We start from the raw sequence: 26,216 nt of genomic DNA, 5'->3' as shown, positions 1-26,216 counted from the left end.
TTGCATGCAAATATTTTTTATTGATCAAATTAAACGCTAATTTCACATGTATTGTCTTTCAATAATTCAAGCGCTTTTCATAAATATGGTTGTTTTCCAGGACTTACATTTCAAAAAGTCAAATTCAAGCACTTAAGCACCTTGTGGTTCATACAGTGGTGCTTGAAACACACAGTGGTGCTTAACCACAAGGTGCCTTAAAAACAGCCGTATTTATGAAGAGGTTCTTGAAAAGCACTTGGAGTCGCTTCATAAAGTCACGAGCTTTAAACATTAGAGGTTTGGAGGAATAATAAGCTAGTACGCCACATGCATGACACCGTGCAGTGAGAGCATGGACTGCCAGAGAGCAAGCTGTTGTGTGTGTGTGTGTGTGTGTGCTCAGCCTGCAGTTATGACCCATTTCCCTCAGTTCAGTCGCAGTGTTTGAGCCGTGACAGAATCCCTGAGGGACTCGCTGTCAAACGCCAGCACACAGATCCAGTGTGGCACATCCAAGCGGCTGCCCAGAGCCCCACACACACACACACACACACACACAAATTTGTTTCCTAGTTTGACAAGGTCAATTATCTTCAAAAGAGCATTTTTTTAGGGATCATGGGTTAAAATAAAATGTTGCATGGTCAACGTGTTGCAGAAGCCAAAGCTTGCTTATATGCGGGTCACAAATGAACCCAGAATTAAATGATTATGATTTTAACGGTAAAAGATGTAAAAATGCTGTTTTTAATCGGTTTACAGAGAGTTTCCGGACTACATACGGTGAATAACTGTGATGGATCGAACTGTACATTTACTGTAAACACTGATAAATTCAGTTTTTGGAAGTGAAAAATAAGTCAGTTTATAATTTACAGTGAAAAACCATAAACGGACATTCCCACAATCCCCTGCGTGACACTTCATATCTGATGTATTTTTGTTGAAATAACTTTCTTCATAGTTTCTTCTAATCAGTGATGTACATTAGGGTTTATGTTACACTTAATGTTGTTAAATGTTTACTGCATTTTTAACATGTAATGTGTGTTACCATGATGGTGTTTAGTGTGTGTGTGTGTGTGACACTGTGCTGCTTCTGTATATTAATATCAACTCTCTTGTGGAAAAGCTGCTTGTGATGAGCTTTGATCATGTGACTCATCTCCACTGTGATTGGTGGTTGTCAGTGAGTTAAATTGGTACAAAACAGATATTAGTACTTCAATAGGTCGGTAAATTAACTTAGTTAATTAAATGTTTTTTTACTGTAAATTAAGTCTGTAAACCCTAATATGTTGCTACCGTAGTTTTTTCGGTAGATGTTCTGGAAGCCACAGCTGCTGTTTTATTGCCGTTAATTTAACAGAATTATTTTTACAGTGAATAACAGGAGTGGATATCAACATTCAAAGCCCATCATTGTTCATAACAATATTACAATCTCTAGCCCATAACATATTTTAGAGCCTGGCATGATTAGAAAGATGTAGATCCATTATAAAAAGAAAAAACATAAATAAATAAAGTGTTTAGGTCCTCTTAGAAGTTTGTTGAGGGCCTCCCGGACCCCTGGTGGAGAACCACTGCAAAACAGCCACAGATCAGTGCCTAAAGAAAGGCAGATTAACGAGAGAGAGAGAGAAAAAAAGGAGGCCTTTGGTCCAGACCTGGAAGCTGAGAGAGAGCAGATTAATCCCTCATATAACCACGTCTAAACCCCTGATGACGAGACACTCGTCTGGATAAACTTCACTTAAAGCAGGTTAGGGCGTTAAAATTCACGGCATTAAAGCTCAAACCTCCAAACATTAATAGGCAGTAAAAATGCATATAGCTGTGATGATTTAAAATACACTTTAATTTACAATTTTATAAAAACAAATAAAATTACATCACTTAAAAGACGAAATCGCAATATGTACATGATACAAATAATCTAAAACAAGCCAAACTCATCATGGCATTTAGTATGGACAAATATAATGTACTGATTGTTAGTAATACTGTGAGGGATGCTGGGACGGTCAGTTCTCCAGGAAGCTGAAGATGCTCCGGGGAGGTCCGGCTGGCTTGACGGCGTTCCCGAGACACGGGCGTTTGGCAGCAGGACCGGCAGAGTCCAGTCCTCGCTTCTTTATCTGATAAAGTAATTGACTCATACTTCAGAACAGATCATCATACACCATCACACAGTTAAACATCTCTCTTTAGAGCTGAAGTAATACCACACTGAGTTGTGATTAACATTCTGAGACTACAGCGCCATCCAGTGGTGCAGTTAGGAACTACAGCCAAGAATTATGAACGGACATATTTCCAGGCTCTGGTTTGTGTTATGTTATGTTATATCATGTTAACTCTAAAGTAAAATATCCCTCTAAAGGTAAAGCATAAATAACCTGAAAACCTCTAAGGAGTAGTTCACTTCAGAATTAAAATTTCTTGATAATTTACTCTCCTCCACGTCATCCAAGATGTTCATGTCTTTCTTTCTTCAGTGGAAAAGAAATGAAGGTTTATAGGAATAAGAGTCTCATCTAGACAAACCAGCCCACATTTTAAAACAAAATAAACATTTTTAACCACTAATGCTCGTCTTGCACGTCCATGACTTCACGCATTACGTAATCAGGGTGAAAGGTCACGCGGGTCAGAAATGTAGAATAGGGGGAAAAACTCCCTCTCATTTTCTCCTCCAACTTCAAAATCGTCTGACATCATGTTTTACCTTTTATTTATTTGTTTTGTAAATGGCGTTTGACTCAGTCTTTGCACGTTCTCTTGTGTAACACTGGGTCTGTTCTTACACCTACATCACGCTTGACCTTTCAACCTGATGACGTAATGTGTGTCGCATCACAGCGAGTGCAAGACCAGCATTAGTGGTTAAAAGTATATAAATGTTTATTTTGTTCTAAAATGTCCGCTGGTTTGTCTAGATGAGACTCTTATTCCTCGGCTGGATCGTGTCGAGACTTTGAAGCTGCACTGAAACTCACATCTGGACCTTCAGCCCGTTGGACCCCATTGAAGTCACTATATGGAGAACAATCCTGGAACGTTTTCCTCAAAAACCTTCATTTCTTTTCCACTGAAGAAAGAAAGACATGAATATCGTGTCGATATCGATCGTGATGACGTGTGGGGGAGAGTAAGTCAGTAAGTGAACGACTCCTTGAATGATCAGGCGAGCTGTACCTGTTTTCTGGGTCCCTGTGACGTCGACGGCTCTTTCTCCGGGGACAGGGTTTGGAAGAGGAAACCTCGTGAGTTTCTCGGGGCCAGTGGGTTACTGTCTGAGATATTAGCTAACTTCTGCAACACCGCTCGAGGTTGGCTGAGCAACGAGCCTCTCTTCACCTGCACACCAGACAGAAAGATAGAAAGATAGATTTAATGTTATGTCAGCATCTGAGGCTATTTTCATGGCAAAAATTAAATTACAAAAAATACAAATATCATATAAATACAATAAAACCAAGCAAACAAACACAACAAGTCATATTATATATATATATTTTTAAATTAACCATTAACCAAAATCCAAAACCTTTTCAGGCATAATCTTACTAAATAAAGTCCTTAGGTGAAATAACTTCATAAAAGAGCATTCTGCTAGTATTAAACCCAGGACAGTCCAACAGATTGTGTTTAACAGAGAGGGGAATCTGGCATAGAGTTGGTCTTCAGCTTTAAGCAAACAAGCTAAACATGTGTGTCCTATACGACCTCTGGTGAACACCACTGGATCAGATCTAGTTCTAAGAGTGATTAAAACTCTGTTTGAAATTTCTGGATGAATTTCATATAGCTTATTATTATTTCGTCTAGAAAGCTTATTTTATTTCAGTTAGATTTTTTAATGCAATTTTTTAATTTTGTACTTTTATTTACCTATAAATGACTAGATTTGATCAATAAATAAATAGGAATTCAAGCACATTCCTCACATTCTTTCAACTTAAATTCAAAATAACTCACAATTTTAATGCATAACCCTTTTAATGCAGCTCTAAATATCTTACATTGGTGTCTATATATATATATACACACACACACACAGTTTCGGGTCAAAATGACCCGAGGGAAGGAAAATTAAGTTGAAAAAATGTAGGCTAACAGCTTCAACAGAAGCTCGTAGCTCAGAGTACGGCTGTCTTCAACGGTTTAAGTTATCATTAAAAATCAGTTTCCCTATAGAGAAAATGAACGGGGTTTAGTCCCAGAACCCGAGTGTTGTGCTTTACACAGGAGTGTGTGTCGAGGTACTGACCACAGTGGGCTGGAATGGCTTTCTGAACTGGTTGGTGTTGGGAGCCGCTTTCTCTTGCAGAGGAACAGCTGGAGGGTCTGGAAACAGGGTTAACACGGGGTTAAAAATCTTCAACTCTTTTTATTAGCAGCGTGTCCAGCAGAAAGACACACATAATAACCAGCGCCGCAGGGGGATAAACACGGCACAGACAATAACTAAGTCAGTATTGATTCTGAAATGTAAGTTCAGCTTGTTCTGGTTCAGAGAAATGCCAGTGCATGTGCGCACCTCTCTTCTGAAGTGTCTTAGCCGTTAGCTTCTTGGCTAGCTTCATAAATTGACTGTCCTCGTCTCCAATCTTCTCTTCATCTTCTGCATCTGCATCCTCTCCCTTCTTGGCCCGAGCTTCAGTCTACAGAACAGAGCCCAGGTCAGATCGGCACGAGCATGTACACTAAACATTCAGGCTGGGCAACGACTACTCTCATCCAAAGTTTGTCTACATAATATATGTGTGTGTGTGTGTGTGTGTGTGTGTGTGTGTGTGTGTGTGTGCTGTGTATACTTATTTTGTATATACAAATACTCACACATGCATGTATATATTTAAGAAAATGTGTTATTTATATATAAATATTTATATATAATATAAATTATGTATAAATATATACACAGTATATACATGCAAATATTTCTTAAATATACACATGCATGTGTGTGTGTGTGTATTTGTATATATACAAAATAATTGCACACAACACACATATATTATGTAAACACAAACTTTGGATGAGAGTAGTCGTAGCACAGCCCTAAAAACATTGATTTGTTCCTCACACGCACCTGTTCTCTCATCCACTGATCCCTCTCGATACGTTCTTTACGTCTTTGTAATTCAATTTGATCGATTTCTTCATCTTCCTCTTCCTCGTCTCCATCGGGACCCATTCCACCAAACTCAAAGTTATCATCTGGTCAAAACAGAAAAACGGTACAATCATGCCTTTTTCCCCCCTCAATCTGAGCATCCTGAGGTGCGGATCACCAGCTGAACTCACCGATGTTCTTCCAGCGGAAACGACGAGCTCGTCCGGGTCCGTCAGAATGCAGATCTCCATCAGCGAGATAACGCTCCTGATAAAGCCTCAGTTTACGCTTATCATCATCCAAGATCTGCTTCCTGAAGGGAGAAGATAATAATGAGCCTCATGTCCTTTAAAGACCATGATGTCTGTCGCTGAAGTGCAGTTATGAGGTTTAGCAGGGCTTGACATTAAGCCTTTTCATGTAAATCGGTCATTCGCTTCCTCAGTCAGCTTTGACATTTTTAAATCTGCACATTTATGATAATTTAACCTTTATAAAGAAATTTTCCATAATCATTTTAAATATGTGCTTCATATTTAAAAATTTTTTAGCATTTTTTAAGCATTTTAAACTCTTAAATTGTATCAATTAAATTAGAAGACGACACTATAGAGCGGTTACCAATCAAATAAAAAAAATTAAATGCATTATATAATGTTATGACTTTCTGAATATACAATTCAAATATGAAGCTAGGTGTAGGTGGCGGCAGGTGACCGTCTAAATGAGTTTGTTCAAACGGCTGATTCGTTCAGGACTGAAACACGGATGAGTGTTGCTGTGAGATGCGCTGTGGTTCTGATGAGATCTTTGTTTAGAACTATTTTTGCTGCTGAAACAGAACAAAAACAGTCAATATTGCGTCTAAAATGCAAGTAACTTAATATTAAGTAATATATTAACTGTCCTATGAAATCAGTCACATTTTCAATCGTGATGGTATTCAGCACTCTCGGTCATGTGATGCTGCTTTACTGTCTCATATGTTATAAATAAAGAAACTCCGTTAACATGATTCTGCAGTAAAAACTAAAAATGCTGAGTTTTAATGTGAGCTGCGCTCATTTGTTTCCATTTCTCCTCATGAGGCTGTGAGAGCCTCAACGGCACAACATTGTTACCTTCAGTACATTACAGTTTACATTATTATTCACTATCAATCGCCACTTACACTAGAAGAATGCACAATCATTCTTGTGTTTTGGTGATTCCCTAGTTATTTTGTTGTTGATGATGTTTTAATCAGGCTTCTGTCCGGTCAGGCAAGTAAAAATCTTTCACTCGCCCCCTTCAAAAAAATCCACCTGTCCCGGACATAAAATGGAGTATATTGAATATATTATTGAGCCCCTTTAGTATATTTATAACACTTTTTTGGAGTTGACTGACTATATAGCATGATTGAGCTTGGGTAAATAGGTTGACTCCTCCATGTGGTAAATTGACGTCACAACAATTGTTTTCTAGTGGCAGCCAACATGCGCACTTACGCATTCAACAGCAAAATGCAAAGCTACCAAACAAGCATTTCAGCTGTAGAGCGAGTCCTCACCTGTTCCAGCACCTACTAGAGGCAGGGTTCCCACACCTGGGTTAACTTCAAATTCAAGGACTTTCCAGGTCCAATACCATCAAATTCAAGGACTTAATGTGGGGACACATATCAAGTGACAGCAAGGTTACATCGTGTTACCTTGTAAAGATACATTGTTACAGTTTTGCGCGTGTAAACGTCATGGCAACATACAACACAAAGTACCTCACGTGGGAAACACTTAACATAACGTGTAAATGCGCGTAACTAACGGTAATCAAGCAAGCTAGTGTGCAGAGGCCACGAAGCTTTGGTGGAATAACACATTAGCGGACCAGAGCGAATAATACAGAATTTTTTTCCAGAAAACTTCTTGCACAAAATAAATTCGAGCAGTTTCGAGGACCTGTGTCTGTGTGTGTTTACTTTCAAGAGCTTTCCAGGGCCTTGACATCGTTTTTTTTTTCAGATTCACAAACTTTCAAGGATTTCAAGGACCCGTGGGAATCCTGTAAAGAGCAACTCAAAGTCAAAGATGACATTTCTTACATGTGAATTTTGTTAACTTGGTCCATGAGTTCCTCATCTGATGGCAAATCTTCTTGTATCTCCTCCTCCTCGTATTCATCACCAACTTCACCATCCTCATCCTCACTGCCTACATCACTGCCAGAAAGCTCTGCCTCGGACTCCACAAACTGGGCCAAACGGCTGTTGGGACACAAATAACACATATAGATGCCAATATACACATATAAAATGTATTCGTTAGCAATAATTCAACGTCTGTCACACTAAAATACAGTCGTCAACATCTGAAGTGAATCAAAACCTTTCTTTAAAGTTATAAATTAATTTTGAACAATACCCTTTCTTGTCTTAGGACACTTTTGATGAACTTTTAGTATTTGAGCCCCTTCAAATTTTGACTACTGTACTTTCCAATAAGTTACATTACTCAGAAATCCCTGAAAATCCTAAATGGACCTACATTTTCTTCTTGCCAGGGCGTCGCCCAAAAACTGCTTCCCGTTCCTCATCTTCTTCATTTTCAGTTTCCTCCTCTTCGGGATCTGATTTATCCTCGTTTTCCTCCTTAAATAAAACAAATTGTTAAATTCCCCTTGTCTTGAAAATCCAGCTTTTAATGTTGTTTATGTGTGTATGTGGTGTTTTTAATCTGCTTTAAGACAAACCATGTGTAAGTTCATAAGTCGACAGCATTGCTGAGTATTTCCTCCTTAAAACTGCAGTGAACCAAAGACAGTCTCAAAAACACACTTTGAAATCGCTGGTGTTTCTGACGTCACAAACTACCTTGTAACCAATCAGATCAACGTGTGATCGTCAACCAGTGGATCTCTGAGCTGAGTGAGTGAGTGGAGGCGGGGCTCATTTGCATATTCATAGCACCAAATATACTAAATGAGGCAAGGGTGTCGAGTTACATTCAAGATATTTTAAGCCATGAAGATTTTTTTTCAAGGAAAAAACATTTAAATATGTAATTTTAGTGATCAAAGTTGAGTTGAGTTTTAAGGGATAAAATTGACTACAGGGGGACTTTAACAACACTGAGCATTGAAAAGACTAGTAACAAATACAGGCAAAACAGAAACATATTCACAAGATTAGCTGCAGTGTGTAATTTCTGCGCCACCATAAATCACAAATTACCTAGTTTTCCCAAATACTCATTTTCTGCACCACTGGTTGAACTAATGTTGCCACAATGGGAAGTAAACCGAGTATTTTCTAATATCTACCTTTTCACTGAGGCTGTCTTCGTCTGACACGAACCGAAACTCACAGTCCTCCTCCTCCTCCTCTTCCTCTTGTTCTTCAGTTAAGTTCTTGTCCCTGTTAATATGGGCACAGTTAGAAGCAAGTAGCATTTGGAGGGACAAAATACAAACAAATGAAGAATACATGTGAACTGATTATTAGGCTTGGGTATCGTTTTAATTTTAACGATTCCGATTCTGCGTATCGATTCCTAATTTCAATTCCAAAAGGGTAAAAAAACCAACTAGATATTCACATTTAGTCTGATTGCAAAACATTTAATTGTAGCTGAATATCATGAACAAAAACTCAACACTTACACAAGGAACGTTTGCATGTGGTTTAAAAATACCATAGAAAAAAACAACCAGCCTAACTAACATAGATTTCAAACATTATTAAAAACAAGTAAACACTTAGTAATTAAACAAGAACAAATATAAAAAATTAGCAATCGCAACAAATATATACAGCTGACTAACTGTGCGTTCACACCAAACTCGAATAGCGTGTCAAATTCGCGTCTACCGCGTCTAGTTGGACGCTTGGACATTTTGAATCCATTCGCGCGTCCAGAACGAAATTGACGCGCGTAAAAAGCAAAAGTTTGAAGCGAAATTGACGCGCGTCTGAGGCGAAATCTGCTTGTCTGTTTGCAAGATGGCTGATGTTGATGGAGCATTAATCGAGAGAGTCACCGCATCGGAGCGAGGATCACCCTTCAGGACACCAACTACAGCCGCTCTCTCTCCCAGCTGCACCTGTCCATCTGTCTTCACTTAGAAATTGTATATGAAATTTGAAATACAGTATATTAAATATTGAAAAACTATCAATGTTTTTCAAACTGTGGTACGGATACCACTGTTGGTGCTCTTTCTAGTGATACTCACTATACTCACTTTCTAGTCATACAGTTAACTGCTATATTGAATATTATATTCTGCTAACTTATATTGCTATACTCCATTTTGAATGAGTAAAACTCCGGGTCCGGGCGGGAGTTAATCCCATCACTTCACCATGTGACGGCAGCAAGCAGGCTCCTGATTGGTTAACGCAGCGCGAACAGACGCCAAAGTTCAGATTTTTCAACTCGGGCGTCAAACGCGTGAATGCACAAAAAGCACCAAATAAAATCATTTGCGCGTAACGCGGCAGACGCTCAATTCGTGCGAACTGGACGCGTGAATGAGGCGAATTCGCGTCTAACGCGGCGCGCTAAACGCATCATTCGCGCCGCAGGACCTCCAGACGCGCGTAAATGCGTCTTTGCATTGACTTAACATTGAAATCACTCGCGCCAGACGCTCTATTCGCGTTTGGTGTGAATGCACCATAAAGATATGATTGAAATAAACAAGTGTTTTAAGATTTTCAGGTACAGAAACTAATCAAATGTAAAATAACACTGCACTTTATAAATAAAATATACATTACAAATATAGTTATAAAAGTTATTAAGTCAAGAACAAGTGAATTTTCTCTTGGTCTTCTGTTGTTTGATTAGTGTTATTATAGAGACTGCAGCAGGAATATTAGGCTGTTGTCACTTTAAGAGCTGCACTAATCACACACACACACACACACACACACACACACACACACACACACACACACACACACACACACACACACACACACACACACACACACACACACACACACACACACACACACACACAAGCTTGAAACTGAATGGTTTAAAGTCATATTGAAATGCACACAAAGGAATCTAAATTATTTGATTCCCAACCCTACTGATTATAGCTTGTTACCTGTTTGTTTCAGACGGCTTTTCAAAGGCAGGACTGGAGACGGATCGCAGTGAAGAAGCAGCTAAAAAGAGGTTATATAATACAGTGTTAGCTACAAAACTTGTACGTGTATCCTTTCACCCTCAGTGTAAACAACAACAAAGCAAGACTTACACGGGCTTCCGGTGAACTTGCCAGAACAGAGAGCCAGCAGCTGGTCCATGTCGTTGCTCTCTCCTCTCCGCTCTTCTGGCTCTAAAGTCTTGTTCTTCTCCCTGGGCTTCACGGCCGGCTCCTCAGGCTGAGTGGTGAACGCTCCCGAACACAAACCCATCAGCTCATCCTCCACTCCAGGCTGGGTCTGGCCCGACCCGAAGGCCCCGGAGCAGAGCCCCAGGAGCTCGCCCATGTTGGCGTCCATGGCGTTCTCATCCAGGCTGTCAAGTATGAGCTGGCGTTTGTGGGATCGGCTGGGAACGCCTCGAGGGCCGGCGTTCAGGAAGCCATCGGCATCCAGTAGCTGAGAGTGTGTGTCGGCATCGAGTAGCTGAGAGTGTGTGTCGTCCTCCAGAGAGAACCGACCCTGGGAGTCTCCGGCCCGAGCCACGGCACACTCGCTCGGGGAAGAGGGAGCATAAAGGTCCTGGGAATCCTCCACCGGGAGCGAGAGGGAGGGTTCGGACATCTTACCCGAGCTCTGAAGAAGAAGATTCATTCATTCATATTAAGTATCTGTTAAATGAACAATATAACAAATCACCATTGTCATATGCAACTGAAACTCAACTGACCAGTTTCCTCTGGTCAGTTGTAAGACAGTGGTGGTGGAACGGATCACAAAATTCACGGATCGGATCATTTTCCGGATCAGCAAATAAAATAAAAAGGGGGCGGGGGGGGTAACTTTGCTTTTCATTTATTACTTGAAGCTCACTTGAAGTTCTTCGATACCACATCAAAAACTACTAGCCTAACAGATAAAGTTCAAACATTATTACAAACATGGTATAAAGTCCCACTTGAGTGCAGTAAGTGGCTCACCTTGGAGGCGGAGCCGAGGAAGCTGGGCCTGAAGAGGCAGGGAGAGGGAGAGCGAAACACACTGTGGGACAGGCCTCGACCGGCCGCTCGGTTCACTGGCTGATATGATGGGATCATCGAACCCATCAGCTCAAAGCTACTGTTGTGACTGCTGTCCTTGGCCAACGACAGGGTGTCATCCTCCTCTGTGAAGACAACCCAAGTTCAGTCTGATTTCACATGTATTTCATATATTAATAGGGTTAGGGTGACACATTTCACGGTTCGTTTCGATTCACAAGACTCAGGGTTCGTACACAGATACGGTAAAAGAAATTCCAGGACTTTAAGCACTACTTTTGTGGTTTTCAAAGACCAGAGATCGCACTTATCAAACAATATCTTAAGGTTGTTTTTTTTACTCAAATTGCAGATATAAGGCATCCAAAATACAACTCGCAACGTATTAAATAATATATATTAAGTACAAAGCTTACAATCTATTATTGTTCAATAAATCATTTTATATTATAATGTTGGTGTACTTCGTATCAAGGAAAGGTCTGATGGGGGTTTATCAGATGGGCTGCACTGCTAATTTTGCACTAAAAGATTGCATTTGTGTTTCATATACACATATATAGTATTTAAATACGTCAAGCACTTTTCAAGTACCTCTTCGTAAATATGTCTGTTTTCAAGGGTTTTCAAGGAATTACATTTCAAAAAGTCAAATTCAAGTACTTTAAGCACCTTGTACGAACCCAGAAGACTGTGATTCAAGTCATTTACAATCACAATATTCATTCTGATATACATCGATTACATGAGACATGATTGATTTCAGAAAGCTGTTCTGTATCGTTCATCATTCCTCCTGATGTTCATCATGTTTATTTGCAGCTGTAACTAGTAGTAAAGAGGAAGAGATGATCGGTTCAACTGAGGCGCTACATTAAAGAGACACAAACACACATTTATTGCTTACATTTATAAATAAAATAGACAGAATTTGAGAGCTGAGACTTTGTTTCATATCAAAAGTATGGAAGCTTGTTGTGATTATTGGATGGCAGGTGATACGAATAATGTTTAGTGAAGATTTGCTCACGCAAAACATAATAGACTAAAAGATCGATTCTTGGGATTTAAGAATCAATATCGGTTCATCAAAATTAAAATAGATTCAAACTGAGAAATCAATATTTTCAACCCAAAACGAGGGTGTTTAATGTCCATATTCACTCACCCATTTTATTGTATGCTTCATTGCCAGCAGCTCCTGATCTTCTCACACCATCCCTGGACAGAAGAAGACACTATATTAGTATGGACTGTAGATAATGTGTTGCAGCCTGCCTGTGAGACGAACACACACCCTGTGCGGGAACAGGAGTTTCCAGCAAACAGCATTAATGTCCCATCGGCGTCTGCAGGAGTCGGAGAGGCACTCTTGAAGCCTGGAGAGGGGCACGTTTTCACCGAAACTTCATCTTCACCTTCACCTTCCTCCTTGTCCAATGCCTCCTCTTCATCACCACCACCACCACCCAACAATTCATCAACACCCTGAAAAGGAATGGAACAAACCATTAAATATATGACTATAAATTGAGAGAAGTCACGTAGAAATACAGTGTTTCCCCAAGGATTTTTTTCAGGCGGGGTTGTAGTAAACTACTAGTGTCCCGGAGAGGTCGTGTTACGGAGATGTGGTGTGAAAAAAAATTGTAATAAAAAAGCATGTCTAATTGATTGAAATCATGAAACTTATACAATTATTACACTCTACAATTTTTTTTTTTGTATTATTATTCTACGAAATGTTTTCCCCCACACAAATTCTTTTTTTTCTTTTTTTCTGGAAATCAAATGAAGACATAAAACATGAATTTAATTTTAATTAAATACATGTAAATAAATTTCAATCATGAAATTAAACAAACTTTCTGTCAAACAACGTGCTGCACAAGTGGCTTTACTGTTAAAATTAAAACATGGAAGAAAAATGTATTCCTTAAAAAATAAAGTTTTGATGAGAATGTATTTGTCTCACTGAGACACATCTAAGCTCTACTGTACAACAGTGACATATTTCTGTCAAGCTAAACCAAACTTATTTGGACGGGTTGCCGTGAAGACCTTTGAGTTTCTGTGTTTTTCTCAAATGAAGCGGTTAAATGCTCAAGTGACTATCAGAGCGGATCTAGAGTCTGGAGCTGAAGTTCATGCATTCAGGTCCTCATATTAGGCTAAAAACAGCGTGAGCCTATTTCGTGACTGTGTGTGTGTGTGTGTGTGTGTGTGGTAAATGAAACTGCGTGTCGTCTGCACCATTCATTCACACAGAACATGCAGGATTCATATTTAACTAATCTTTTTGTGGTTTAATATTCACACACACTAGTCTATATCGCGATCTGATTTCAAGTGTACTGAACTGCTTTCTATTTATTCATCAAAAAATGTACAAATTATGCGTTATACAGTAAATTCAGTTTTTATGACTGGATTCGGCAATTTCGTCCTTGTTTTCGGCATCGAGAAGTCAAGTCAAGTCATCTTCATTTATATAGCACTTTTAACAATGTAGATTGTTTCAAAGCGGCTTTACAGTAACAAACGGATAATTTAAAGTAACAGAGATTGTTTTGGCTTTATAGCGGTTCTTGAATAAAGATATTTTCCAGCTAAAGTTAGTTTTGATTGATTCACTTCCGTCGCAAGGATCATTAGTTATTAAATTAGAGGCCGCTGAGACGACATCGTTCTCTCTACACAGACTTTAAACGCGAACCTGTGAGAAACGCTGATGGCGCTCACGTGCGCATTAAGAATTAATTCTATAGTTATGCGGATTTGAAAATGTGTGCAGATTTGGAATTCCCTACAAACCAAGCCTCAAACTACTTGTCTGGCCTTAAAGCGAAAATCACAGCCTCTAGAGAGTTACTACATGGAGGGCGAGCGTAAATTATATTTTTGTCATTCTTTAACAATGGTAGGGGAAACACTGAAATATATTGATCTATTTCTAGTACCTCTTCATCCTCTGACTCTGTCATCTCTTCCTCCTCCTCCTCCTCGTCGCCACAATCCTCATTATCAAGCCGATGCAGAGCCGCTCTGCGCTCCCTCTCCTCCTTTCTGCGGATGGCCATGGCTTGTTGCAAGCGAGACTTCAACAACACCAGTTTCTCCCCTAAAAACATGCACACGAGGAGTGAAAGAGAGAAGACATTACAACAGCTTCTATACCTGCAAATCAAAGCAGTGTCCGCTTAATAAAGAGACACTAGGACACACTCACCAGCAAATGATTTAATTTAGTTGAATACAAAAACTTCATGGTTTTAAATTATTTCTGCTTCAAACTGTTTTATTTAATAATTATGGAATTATGTGTATTTTTCATTTAATTAAATACCAGATTAAATTTATTTTGCAACAATATACCAATAAAAAACTGAAAAAAATTTTTTTGCATAGCAGGAGATCTATTTTGAATCATTTAGACATTTGAGGGAGCCTAAATATGCACTCTTACAACATCAAAAACATCTCACATTCCAAACACCATAAAGTAAACAGTCATAAGTCATTAACGGTATATCATTAACAATAGTGTGACACAAATGCATGGCATTCATCGAGTGCAAACGGCTCTGAAACGCCTGTAAAACGTGTTTAAAACGTGTAAAACGACTGTGCAGCGCTCACAATTAAATCCCCAATAATCACATTGAGCCATATTCCTGTTTTACAGCCACAAATTTAAGACCTCTTGAAATTATACTAAAGACTTTCTTTAATAATATATTTTTATATTTGACAAAACTGACTTTTAAAAACCCATGTGGACCTACTTTTTATTCCAATACACATTTTTCAGTTCACACACATCTATTATTACATTTTACATTTACATTTATGCATTTGGCAGACGCTTTTATCCAAAGCGACTTACAGTGCACTTATTACAGGGACAATCCCCCTGGAGCAACGTGGAGTAAAGTGTCTTGCTCAAGGACACACTGGTGGTGACTGCTGGGATCGAACCAGCAACCTTCAATTTACCAATTTACCAGTTCAGTGGTTTAACCCACTAGACCACCATCTCCACAAATTAGTCACATTAGTCACAAAAGCGAGAGAAATGCTCGCACTATCGAGCCGTGTGTGGGAAATGATGTGCCTGTACCTGGTTTGACTTTTGCAGGCTCGTCCTCTCCCTCGTTGACCGTGATCGTGATTGACTCGGAGAGCAGTTCCTCCTGTCCTGAGGGGGCGCTGTCTTTCCTCACAACATTCAGCTGCAAAGTGCGCTCGCGTTTAGGCCGAGGGGCAGGCTGGATGTGCTTCATGAAGCGTTCCTGTAGTGCTTTCAGAGCTGTGTCTCACACACACACACACACACACACACACACACACACACACACACACACACACACACACACACACACACACACACACACACACACACACACACACACACAATAAATCATCAATTGAAAGGGTGAAGGAAATTAAAACCAGGGCTTGTACAGCTTCTGTAAAATATAGTTCCAGGACTTTAAGCACTACTTTTTTGGTTTTGAAGGACTACAATCAGAGATCTCACTTGTTGAATAATATCTTTATATCTATCAAATTATAAAAAAATTATAAAACATAATGGTACAAATAAAGTGCAGCAGATGCAATAACTGTGACTTTAACCATTGAAAAGATTCTATGACAAAGATATCGCTTTCTTATTCAAACTGATTTTTCCCCTCATGAATATATGATTGAGCTGAAGAATGAAAGCTGTATCAAATACTTGAATATTAATGAGCAATATCACACTCATAGTCATGTGAAATGCCTCTATATCTCTATCAGACAGACTGCAGTGTTCATTTTGTGTGAAAATATTGTTTTATCATGTATTTCTCATCCGTGTACGAACACAATAATCATGTCCAAAAATCTCACCTGGGTTTTCCTGAGGCGGCTCCAGCTGCACAAACGCCCCCTCGTCTGCACACAGCTTCGCCACCGGAGGGGGATCGAGGCCGAGCTCACGTAGTCTAGCTAGTTTATCCCTTCGAGGTTTGAGAACATGAGATGACGTCTGAGCCGGCTGCTTCTCTCGGTCCTCGTCTGAATGTTTATCTCCCTCGGCTTCTTGCTCAACGCGAGCGTCTTTCTCTTCACCCACAGGTTTGAGTTCATCAGTGCTTGTTTCATGTTCTACTCGTGCTTCGTTGGAGGTCTGTGGTTTCCCATCATTAGTAGGACTGGTGTCCGTGTCTTCCAGAGACAGAGATGTTGTGGACGAATGGTTGTCCAGAGATGACTCTGTTGGAGGGTTTAATTCCTGCTGAGGTTTTGTGGCTTGATCCGGAGGTAGATGTGCATTAGTCTCTAAAATACAAGCCTGGTACTTGGCAGACCTTGAGGATGGGTGAGAAAGAGATCATATTGGTTATTTCTATCATTAAGTCTAGTCATGTCACCTTTATTTATACAGCATTTATATTTCAAAGCAGTTTTACAGAGATAAATTCAAATAATGCAACATAGTGTGTTTCGGCTGTACAGCAGATCTAGAAATAAAATAGCATCATAGTCCAGCTTAAGTAAGTTTAGTTCATTTTTTTGTTGTAAAAAAAGTTATTAATTTAGTTCATTTATATATATATATCCGCTCTGGAGTAAACTGTGATGTCATCGTCCAGCTCAGATCAGTTCTCTTATAATGGTGTCAGTGCAGGAGATCAATAATATTGATGAATAAGTGAAAACTAAGCAAGCCAAAAGTGAACCAAAGGCGACAAAAGCGTATGAATGCCCACATGAGATAAATGAGCTCATTAGTGACAGAACTGATAAGACTTTAATCTCATACTTGAGCAAAGCCATGGCAGGACCCTCGGGGCGAGCTCTTCTCTTGAAGAACTGGTCGATACTTTTGGGTTCTGGCATGTGATACGGCAGATTCAGCATGGACTCTGCAAATACACAAGAGAAAGAAAGGTAAGGAATTAACTTTATTATTATTGTTCTGAGATGATATTTACCCTGTCTACACCTCCATTTATAAGTATGGAGTAATTTTTTGGTTTTTGGAAGCTGTTTTCTATGTGAATATACAGTAAAGTGTAATTTATTCCTGTGATCAAAGCTGATTTTCAGCATCATTACTCCAGTCTTCAGTGTCACATGATCCTTCAGAAATCACTATTATGATGATTTGATGCTCAAGAAACATTTATGATTATTATCAATGTTGAAAATATTATGCTTCATATTTCTGTGGAAACCGTGTCCAGTCTTTGCATGTAATTGAGTCTTTTAGACTGACCTCGGACCAGTCTCTGGCTCTCGCTGTGAAGCTGCTTGATTGCCTCCTTGCTGGCTCTCGCCGCTTTCCTCTCCTGAAAACACAATTTGTTCAGTAAAAACACAAGTCAGTGATTCACAATTAACTAGGGGTGTAAACATATATCATGTCACAATATATCGCAACACAAAAATGAAACTATGTATTGTGGACAAAATAAAAATTACTGTGTGAGGAAAAACTATTATATATAATGTTGAATATAATGCAGTGGGGGATTATTTGAAGGTCCCGATAATGCAAATGTCTTGTTACCAGTAAAAGTGTCATACATTATTTTAAATATATCTAGTCAGTGACTGAGATCAAGTATATTCATCTAAAATAATTCAGTATTTTCAGCGTCAGAATCATGAATGTGTTTATTCTGGTGTCTCTATTATCCTGTGCTTTGGGTTTTCAGCACCAAGTCGAAGACTATTCATTTACACACACAATGTAAAACCAAATTTAGCATTTTAAATCAACAGCACATTTTGTGTTAACCTTTAACCATATGCCTGGGAGTATCGCAGTAATACTGTATTGTGAGTTCAGTATTGTGATATGTATCGAATCGTGGCATGAGGTTCTCGTTACAGCCCTACAATGAACACAATCAACAACACCGTACTCCCACCTTTCGCTGTGGCTTGTTCTCTTGCTCCTCGTCGCCACTGAACTCAGACACACGAGGCTATAGACAAGTAATAATACAAAAGTAGCCATTAGTAACGCATTCAGATTTGCGTCGACGTTTTCAACACAGAAACGTGAATCCTGCGCTTACTCTGTGCTTGGCCTTCTTTTTCACAGCAGATCGGATGGCATCAAGAGACTCTTCCTCTTCCTCCTCAGAGTCTTCCTCTAACTGGGCATCGAACAGATCAGAGTCTCCCAGCAAACAGCCGCTGTCATTCAGTGCTTTGATTGGAAGGGCCTCCTTAAAATAGGGAAATACAAATGGAATTGAATAAAAAAAATAAAAAATACTTGAAATATATTCCCTTTTCAATAATACACTGCAAATATACTAACATTAAAACAAATGTCGAATGTAACGAATTACTTTTATTAATAGTATATTAGCATCATACTTTTACTTATTTTCACAATACAACTTAACACACTTTAAAATAATTGTACTTTAGTATATTTTCTAAAAACATACTTGAAGTGAAAATTATGCTTATTTTTGAAAAGTGTATTTATTTTAACTTTAAAAATATATTTTAGGTATATTTTTAACTGTTTGCTGGAAATGATCATTGTAACAATGCATTGTAATGTATTTTGAAAGTATATTTTCAGTGTACAAAGTAGTATTTGTTTATTCATGTGCATTTGTTATTGAAGACAAAGTGTGCAATTTGTAGTATTTGGAATAAGCCAAAGGTATTACTGAGCATTTACTTTTTACTCAAATATAATACACTTATAATATATATCGCTTGTATGTTTCGAAGACACTCGTAATGAATTTATAATGTACTTGTAACACAAATAAAGTACACTTTAATATCACTAATCAAGCATATAATTAGTCCCTTCACAGGCATATACTTATAAAGTATACTTGAAGTTGTTCCAATTTAGCACACAAAAGTACACTAATACACTTAAAGTTACAACTATAATATACTAGTACAAAATTATTTGTTTCAAAACAGCACACTTCAAGTTAGCTAATCATTAGCACACTTGAAGTATACTGAATTAGTCTGGCTGCAAGTATACTTCGCTCCACCAGAGTTGTGAAACGTTCACAGTTGTCACATGATCTCGAACACACACCTCTGTTCTCTCCTTCAGCCGTTTAACAAGAGCAGCGTTGCGTTTCTCTTTTTCTCTGCGTCTTTCTGACTTCTCCCTCTTCTTCTTTGCTTCTTTTGGTTTGACTTGAACGTCTGCTTTCTCAGGCTCGCTCTCATCACTCTCCATCATCGAGATCCGGGACACTCGTTTCCCTCGCTTGTCTTTGATGCTCTCGGCCTCTTCGGTCTTCGTCTGCTCGTCGCTGGACTCGGACAGAACCAGAGCGTTCTCTTCCAGATCCCCGTCGCTGTCGCTGTCCTGCAGGGCCTTTCGGGAGCGGCCCTTACGACTGACGGCGATCTCTTCATCTGAATCTGGAACATAATGCATCTTTATTATAAACAATAGATTTATGTGTCACTAATCAGGAGTGTGTTTCCTGTACAGCGCTGTAACTCGCTGGTTCACTACTATAGTGGCGATGCATCGTTGAAGAAATCAACTAGTCACGACTGTTTCCCCAAACCATATTGTCGCAAATTGGTCGTTCAACCACGTTGGATAATGATGTCACGCAGGTGTTGGAGTAATAACTACTTCTAATGAATCTGTTTGAGATTGAATTAAGTGCCAAAGCATTACTTCAGCTCATTCATCAGTGATTCGTCAAATCCTCAAACAGTCGAATCTCTTCTAAAACGGCACGTTATCTTAAAGTCGACATGAAACGGAAGTTGTGATCATGTTCTCTTCCCTATTGTGATGTATATTTGAGTCCAAATGGATGTTCTTAATTCAAATGGGAGTGGATTATTGCTGGTGTAAACAATTTATTCTGAAGCAATTTTTCATCAGCTTTTACAAACTTAAATCTGCATATGCTTTGAGAACGTGCAATAGTTCTGCTGGGATCTTTGTTTGGAACTATTTTCATTGGCGAAATAGAACAAAAACAGTCAATATTGAGTCTAAAATGGAAGTAACTATAAAGTCAATAGTCAAAATATGTAATATTTGCAATCGTGATCATATCTGGCTAAACAGCTCCTCGGTTATATCATGTTATACGTAAGAAAACTCAACATTTTGATATTTTACCTCAGTTTCTTCTGTGAGAGTCGTTATGTGTGCTGTTACGCTCATTTGTTTTGATTTCTCCACGAAAGTCTCTCACAACGAGACAGGGAGCGCGAGTTTCAACAGCACAACCTTGTTACCAGAAACACACTATTCATTATCAATCACCGTTTCCACTGAAACTATTAAAAACAGAATCATTCTGGCGTTTCGATGCTTCCCTAGTTATTTTTACTCACTGAAGTTTTAACCGGGCTACTTCTCCGGTCGGGCAAGTCAAATTCTCTTCCACTCAAATCCACTTGTCAAGCACTAGATCAGAGGTTTGTGGTTTGCTATTGGTTGATCACACGCGAGTGACAGGTAGCCCCGCCCTCAGGGATTTTAATAAAAAATTACAAGGGCACATAAATAAATAAAACAAACTAGTGATGTGCATGGACATTTATAATAAATACAGCACTGTTCCATAAAAATAAGAACCGTCAATTTTGATTTCATGGTGACTTTAAAAAAGGGATAGTTCACCCAAAAATGAAAATTAGTCCATGATTAGCTGTGTTTCCACTGTCGGGCCAGGGCCGGGCCGTGCTAGTGCGTGCCAGGGCCAGTCGCATTTCCACTGTCACTTCCGGGGCTTGATCGGGGCTTACTCAGGGCCAACGGCCAGGATTTCTGGCCCGTCGAATACCTTGGGCCAGAGCGGGCCAGCTCGGGCTAGAGGAGTGGTTACGAACAGAGTCCAGAGTTCACCTGAGTCGGGAGACGGCAGCACCGGATGATTCTGTCAGCATTAAAGACTTTTAAAATAATTTAACTCGCGTTCATGTTTGAATGCCTTGTGTTTGTGATGCAAAAGACTATGCGCGCTAACCATTACCATAGTAAACATAGTAAACGCTTGAAGAAATCAGACCAATCATAAAGGCTATCACAGTCATGTTTTTATTTTATCTGTCAGTAGCCTACGTATCGTCTCTTTTTTTTCGGGAGCTTACTCTGTTTCTCTGACGGAAAATATCTGTATGGGAGTCGAGAGAGTGCTAAAGCTCCTCAGGTCGTATTTTTGGTGGCATATATTTGTAGAAATTATCATTCTTTCTAAATGTGATGTAAATATGTCCTGTAACTACCAGATAAACAGTAACAGACGCGACTGAAGTAGTAAGTGTGTCCTCTTTCTTTTGTGAAATAGACCTAACGGTAATTTATTTCTGAGTGACTAATGTGCAATTTTGACATAAATTAATTCATTATGATCAATGTATCACTTTTTATTGTAAACCTGTGGTAAAACATCGATGCTTGGTAGGGTTGTGCCGATGGACGATATCATCGTCCATCGTGATGGCTGACCGACATCACGATGGAGAGCCACCATCGTGATGCCACGCCCCCCACCCTGTCAGACCAGCCCAGTCTCACGGCAGTTCGTTTTCGTGTGTACACCAGTGGTTGGGAACCTATGGCTCGTGTGGCTCGCAAGGTCTCTCACCCTTTACCAACAAACGATAAAAAAAATGAAGACGTGTGTGTTCAGTGCTGTTCGCGAGTGTCACGAGTCACCACAGCAATCAACCAAAAGCTTACGTTTCTGTGGTAACCTAACAGTTACAGCTCCTGCACTGGGATTCAAGCAGAGCAGCTTGTTTAAGGTGATGGCGAAATTCATTTTAAAACAGCAATGAAAATGTAAAAGTAGGCTTTATAAACTTTAATATATCCTTTTATTGAAACGGGTGCTTTGCTGTGCAAAGAGAAACATTTCACCCGTTGGCCGCTGGTACTTTCACTTTTGCCGCAGAGACCCTTTATGTCCTATAAATGTATCGTATTGTTGATAATCCGCACAGATTTCAGTTGACGATTATGTAAAGTTCATAACAAAACATGAATGAGAAAGAAAAGAGCAGGATGTGCTATTGAAAAGAAATATTAAAAGCACGATAAGTCGCGAAAGAGAACTGAATTCTACTGACAGGATGGTGCGCACGCGCTCCGAGCGCAACATGGTCAAGTAGTCTTTGTCTTCGGTTGCGCGCCTGAACGGCCAAATAAACATAGAAATATTTCAAAATGCCAAGCCGAGTATTCCCGTCGCGTAAACACAGTAGATGTAAGTAGCTACAATGTGCACTCTCCCTGTCTCTTCGTGATCGTCAGCAACCCCCCCCCCCCCCGACGATATCATCGTCCATCGCGATGTTTTACTGTAAACATCGTCAACTGCCAATTTAGGGGACATCGCCCAACCCTAATGCTTGGGTTTTAAATATTCAAGTAAACCACAAAAATGCCAGCAAACGGACGCTTTTATCATGTTTGTTTTCAACGCTGTTTCCAGTGATTTCTGATTAGTTTTCTGATAAAACTTCCATTTGTTGGTGAATGGGTTAGTGTGACGTTGTTCCAGAGAGGCGTGTTACGGGCGTGTTTTAGTGAAGCGCTGTGGAGCTTCTGGCCCGACAGTGGAAACACAGGCCCAGTGCTATTAGCCCGAGGCTATCAGCCCGGCACGGCCCGTTTAAAGCCCTGGCACTGACCCGACAGTGGAAACGCGGCTATTTACTCACCCTGAAGTCATCCTAGGTGTATATGACATTCTTCTTTCAGACAAACACAATCAGAGTTGAATTAAAAAATGTCCTGGCTCTTCCAAGCTTAATAATAGCAGTGAATGGCCGTTTCTGTTCTTAAGTCCATAAAAGTGCACCTGTCCATCATAAAAGTGCATCTGTCCATCATAAAAGTGCATCTATCCATGATAAAATGATGTAGAACGCTCTGATGAGAATATGCGCTATCCTCTGCGCTTCCACGTTAGCCACCGGAACTTATGCTACGTCGACATCATACGCAGGAACATCAGTCTCTCGTGAACGTGCGTACGACAGTTAGCGGAAGTTAGAGATTACAGTTTGTAAAGTTTTAAATATGGATATTTTTCTTACACAAACACATGGCTCTGCTTCAGAAGGCCTTTATTAACCCCCCGGAGCCTGTGGAGATCTTTATGATGGACAGATGAACTTTAATTATAGACAGATGCACTTTTATGGACTTCAAAACAGAAACAGCCATTCACTGCCATTATAAACGCATACCATTATAATGCAATTATAATAAAAAAAATTATATAACTCCTATTGTATTCGTCTGAAAAAAGAATGTCAAATACACCTAAGATGACTTGAGGGAGAGTAAATCTAATTAGCCATGGGCTTATTTAAATTTGTGGGTGAACTATCCAGTTTAACTCTGTTACCTTGTTGGCTCTCAGTGATCGTGTTGCTGTCAATCACCGGCTGCTCCATCGGGGAACCCATGCCACTGTCGGAGTCACTCTCAGCTGTTCGTCTTTCGGGCAGATCTACAGCCTACAACATATAACATTCACGGTTATACCATTCTGACAAACTACCAGTGCAAATAAATCCAATAACGTTCAATTTGATGAATCGCGCGCTTTTGAAAACACAACAGAATGTAAACATCGCATTGGTGACTACACAACTATAACGAGCAGAAAGCTTCCTACACTGTATGCATTGCTCTTTTTATCTGCTGTAAACACTCTATAGAATATGATCAAAAAAATTGGCAACAACGAGCATAAAAAGCAAGTAAAGTTAGCACAATTTCCCTCAGGCCTTACGATAGAAAGAACAGGATGAATAGCTAAGCTGGCTAAGCTAAACTCAAATAACCTGATGAACTTATTCAAAACTTCTATCACCTGTCGGGAGAATTATTTCTCAACTTCTACTTGTTTACTGAATATAGTCATTTATATGTGTTTTTGAGGTAATCTGCTGTTATTGCGCTCTGATACGTTACCCGCTCACAGAGAAGAGAGCTCATCTTTCAGGTCGAGTCTTGAGCTTTATTCGGTGCAAAACTACATCAATCGCACGAGGAAGTCACTCCACCGACGAATAAACGCAATCTTTATATTCAAAACGTCATAAAGTTCAAATGTAAATGTTATTTGTACAATGCCAAAACGTATACATCCAACTCCCGCCCGATAGCAATAGAACTTCAGCCTTCGCGCGCTGAGCTCGAGCGCTTTTCTTTAACCGACTCCGTCATTCTTTTCGAGCCTCGCTATTGGACGAACGGTTGTTGGGCGCTCATGAGCTGTGCTGATTGGACAGGGCTGTCAGCAGTGAAACACCAATAACGCTTAGGATTGGTCAACGCTGACTGTAAATGGACAACAACAGAGTTCCAGCAAATAATAGTGGGACAGGAAGGATATTTCCATTACAAAACACATCAGATGCAGGCTTTTTCAGCAAATAAATAAAGAACAAATAAAGATAACAAATAAAGAAAATACATTAATTTGCGATCGATCAATCAAGACACGTGCCGATTGTCACTTACAACAGAAATTAAAGGGCGCGTAGCAGATTTTCCCTGGATTTAGATGGTCAACTGAACCATGTGGAGTTCCTAAAATCAAATTAAGTAATAAAACACGCGACTTGATGAGCATTCGTGCGCCTCACCGCCCAAACCTTTATCATTTTCCCTTTGAGTGTCAATGTGCGCGTCCACCAACCGAATTTCGCGTCCTCGCGCATGCGCACTTACAAATCCCATGGATCTGCTTTAAATCACTCAGAAGACAACGCAAGCACAGCGCTACACATCTACGCATCCTTCCATTTCTTAAATTAGCCACTTTCAGCTTCGCGATACCGCCCCCAATATCAGTGTCGGTACGGAGCCGCCAGGCCGGGACAGAGACGGAGAGAGATCCCTCGGCCATGGAAGCGCCCGGACCCGGTAAGTGCGGGAAATTAAGCCGTGTGACAGCGTAGCGCGGGCCGTCGCTCTGCCTCACCAGGGCCCGAGGCTCCGCGCTGTTTAGGCCGCAACGAAAAAAAAAACGAAAACAATCCACTTATCACGCCGCGCCTGTTTGTCAAAACCATCCGAACGACACTTAACTGTTAATAATCGCACTCCACCCTTTAGAGCGAGTATTTGAGAAGCCAACAAGTGTGTGTTTATTACTGAATGAGCGTTAAATGGCTTGAGTCCAGTGCGGAAGACAGGACGGCATTGTGTGGTGGGGATTTAACCACACGCATTTTCCTTCCGCGTCTGCCGTGAACAAGCCTGCATAATAAACAACACGACCTTTGTGTTGAAAACGACACGCATTCTGGGCTTTATTTCGACTGTTTGTTTGTCAAATATCGTTTATGGGTGTTTTGCGCGAGCTCGAAACGCGAATAAGGACGTGCGCGTGCCGTTAAGTTAAAGCGCGCGCGCGGGGTCTGTTGTTTTTTTAATTGCTGGCGCTTTGTTTGATCCCCATGTGCGTTTGTTTATGCCTAAATGTTGACCATGCCAGAGGAAAGCGATTGACAGGGCTTTCAGAGCCAGGCACGCACAGCAAACGAGCAGCCGTTGTCACTGTAAGAATGAACTCGCTGACCTCTGACAAATAGGCTTAGTTATGATCTCAGGCATGTCATGCATGATAATTATCGGATGTCTGTACATTATCATCATTTCATTAAAAGCTAGTCCACTTTGACTTCTTCAAATTGCTGTGTTTTAGAGCACAAGCTGATTTTCTATTGCTACCACATGCATTTGTTTTCATGTTGTTTGCTTACAAAGTGAATGCATGTGCTTCTGACGTCTCGCTTTTCATTAACTTGCAGATCTTCTGGCTCATATACTGCAGTTTATCCAATCAGTAATGTCTATATTCATGTTTGTGCACAAGATAATGTGGAAGCCATGTGCATTACTCTCAGTGCTTTGTTAGAGAGCACACTTCGTAAGGGAATG

The 26,216-nt window shown here is 39.9% G+C and overlaps 2 protein-coding genes across 7 annotated transcripts in view; one reads left to right on the top strand and one right to left on the bottom strand.

Moving 5' to 3' along the window:
- Window positions 1-1,360: 1,360 nt before the first annotated feature.
- clspn (claspin) lies at window positions 1,361-24,930 on the bottom strand. 3 transcript variants are annotated; one of them, XM_082185835.1, is made up of 24 exons: window positions 24,792-24,930; window positions 23,668-23,779; window positions 19,365-19,699; window positions 18,361-18,513; window positions 18,211-18,267; window positions 17,553-17,625; window positions 17,097-17,199; window positions 16,181-16,641; window positions 15,405-15,593; window positions 14,245-14,405; window positions 12,582-12,772; window positions 12,453-12,505; window positions 11,225-11,409; window positions 10,358-10,880; window positions 10,205-10,265; window positions 8,408-8,501; window positions 7,633-7,736; window positions 7,191-7,352; window positions 5,299-5,420; window positions 5,084-5,211; window positions 4,529-4,652; window positions 4,259-4,335; window positions 3,184-3,345; window positions 1,361-2,123 (listed from the first exon to the last, which is right to left on the bottom strand). In XM_082185835.1, the coding sequence occupies exons 2-24, from the start codon at window positions 23,726-23,728 to the stop codon at window positions 2,010-2,012; spliced, it is 3,693 nt and encodes a 1,230-aa protein (XP_082041961.1). In that variant the 5' UTR covers window positions 23,729-23,779; window positions 24,792-24,930; the 3' UTR covers window positions 1,361-2,009. The 3 variants fall into 3 exon arrangements, with proteins under 3 accessions (XP_082041961.1, XP_082041962.1, XP_082041960.1); XM_082185836.1 differs by lacking the exon at window positions 24,792-24,930 and adding an exon at window positions 24,248-24,775; XM_082185834.1 differs by lacking the exon at window positions 24,792-24,930 and adding an exon at window positions 24,240-24,775 and having other exon boundaries at window positions 1,362-2,123.
- A 76-nt stretch (window positions 24,931-25,006) lies between these two features.
- Window positions 25,007-26,216, top strand: part of ago4 (argonaute RISC component 4) — a 27,002-nt gene continuing 25,792 nt past the window's right edge. For 3 of the 4 annotated variants that reach the window (XM_082185849.1, XM_082185848.1, XM_082185847.1), the window contains exon 1: window positions 25,007-25,196. In XM_082185849.1, coding sequence (XP_082041975.1) covers window positions 25,178-25,196 — 19 coding nt within the window. In that variant the 5' untranslated portion in view covers window positions 25,007-25,177. The remainder of the gene's footprint in view (window positions 25,197-26,216) is intronic. The other variant, XM_082185850.1, reaches the window with a different exon arrangement.

Source organism: Leuciscus leuciscus (assembly GCF_965113295.1).
Source record: "Leuciscus leuciscus genome assembly, chromosome: 12".
Taxonomy (NCBI): domain Eukaryota; kingdom Metazoa; phylum Chordata; class Actinopteri; order Cypriniformes; family Leuciscidae; genus Leuciscus; species Leuciscus leuciscus.
This window is presented reverse-complemented; position numbering and strand designations above follow the sequence as displayed.

What these genes read in the sequence shown, in the direction of transcription:
- clspn (XM_082185834.1), bottom strand. Translation starts at nt 24,263, where the DNA reads ATGAGCTCTCTTCTCTGTGAGCGG. An exon ending in TCCTCGGCTCCGCCTCCAAG is followed by an intron (nt 10,881 to 11,224) that starts GTGAGCCACTTA and finishes CTTCTTCTTCAG; the next exon opens with AGCTCGGGTAAGATGTCCGA. An exon ending in TAAGACACTTCAGAAGAGAG is followed by an intron (nt 4,336 to 4,528) that starts GTGCGCACATGC and finishes CCCTGTTTCCAG; the next exon opens with ACCCTCCAGCTGTTCCTCTG.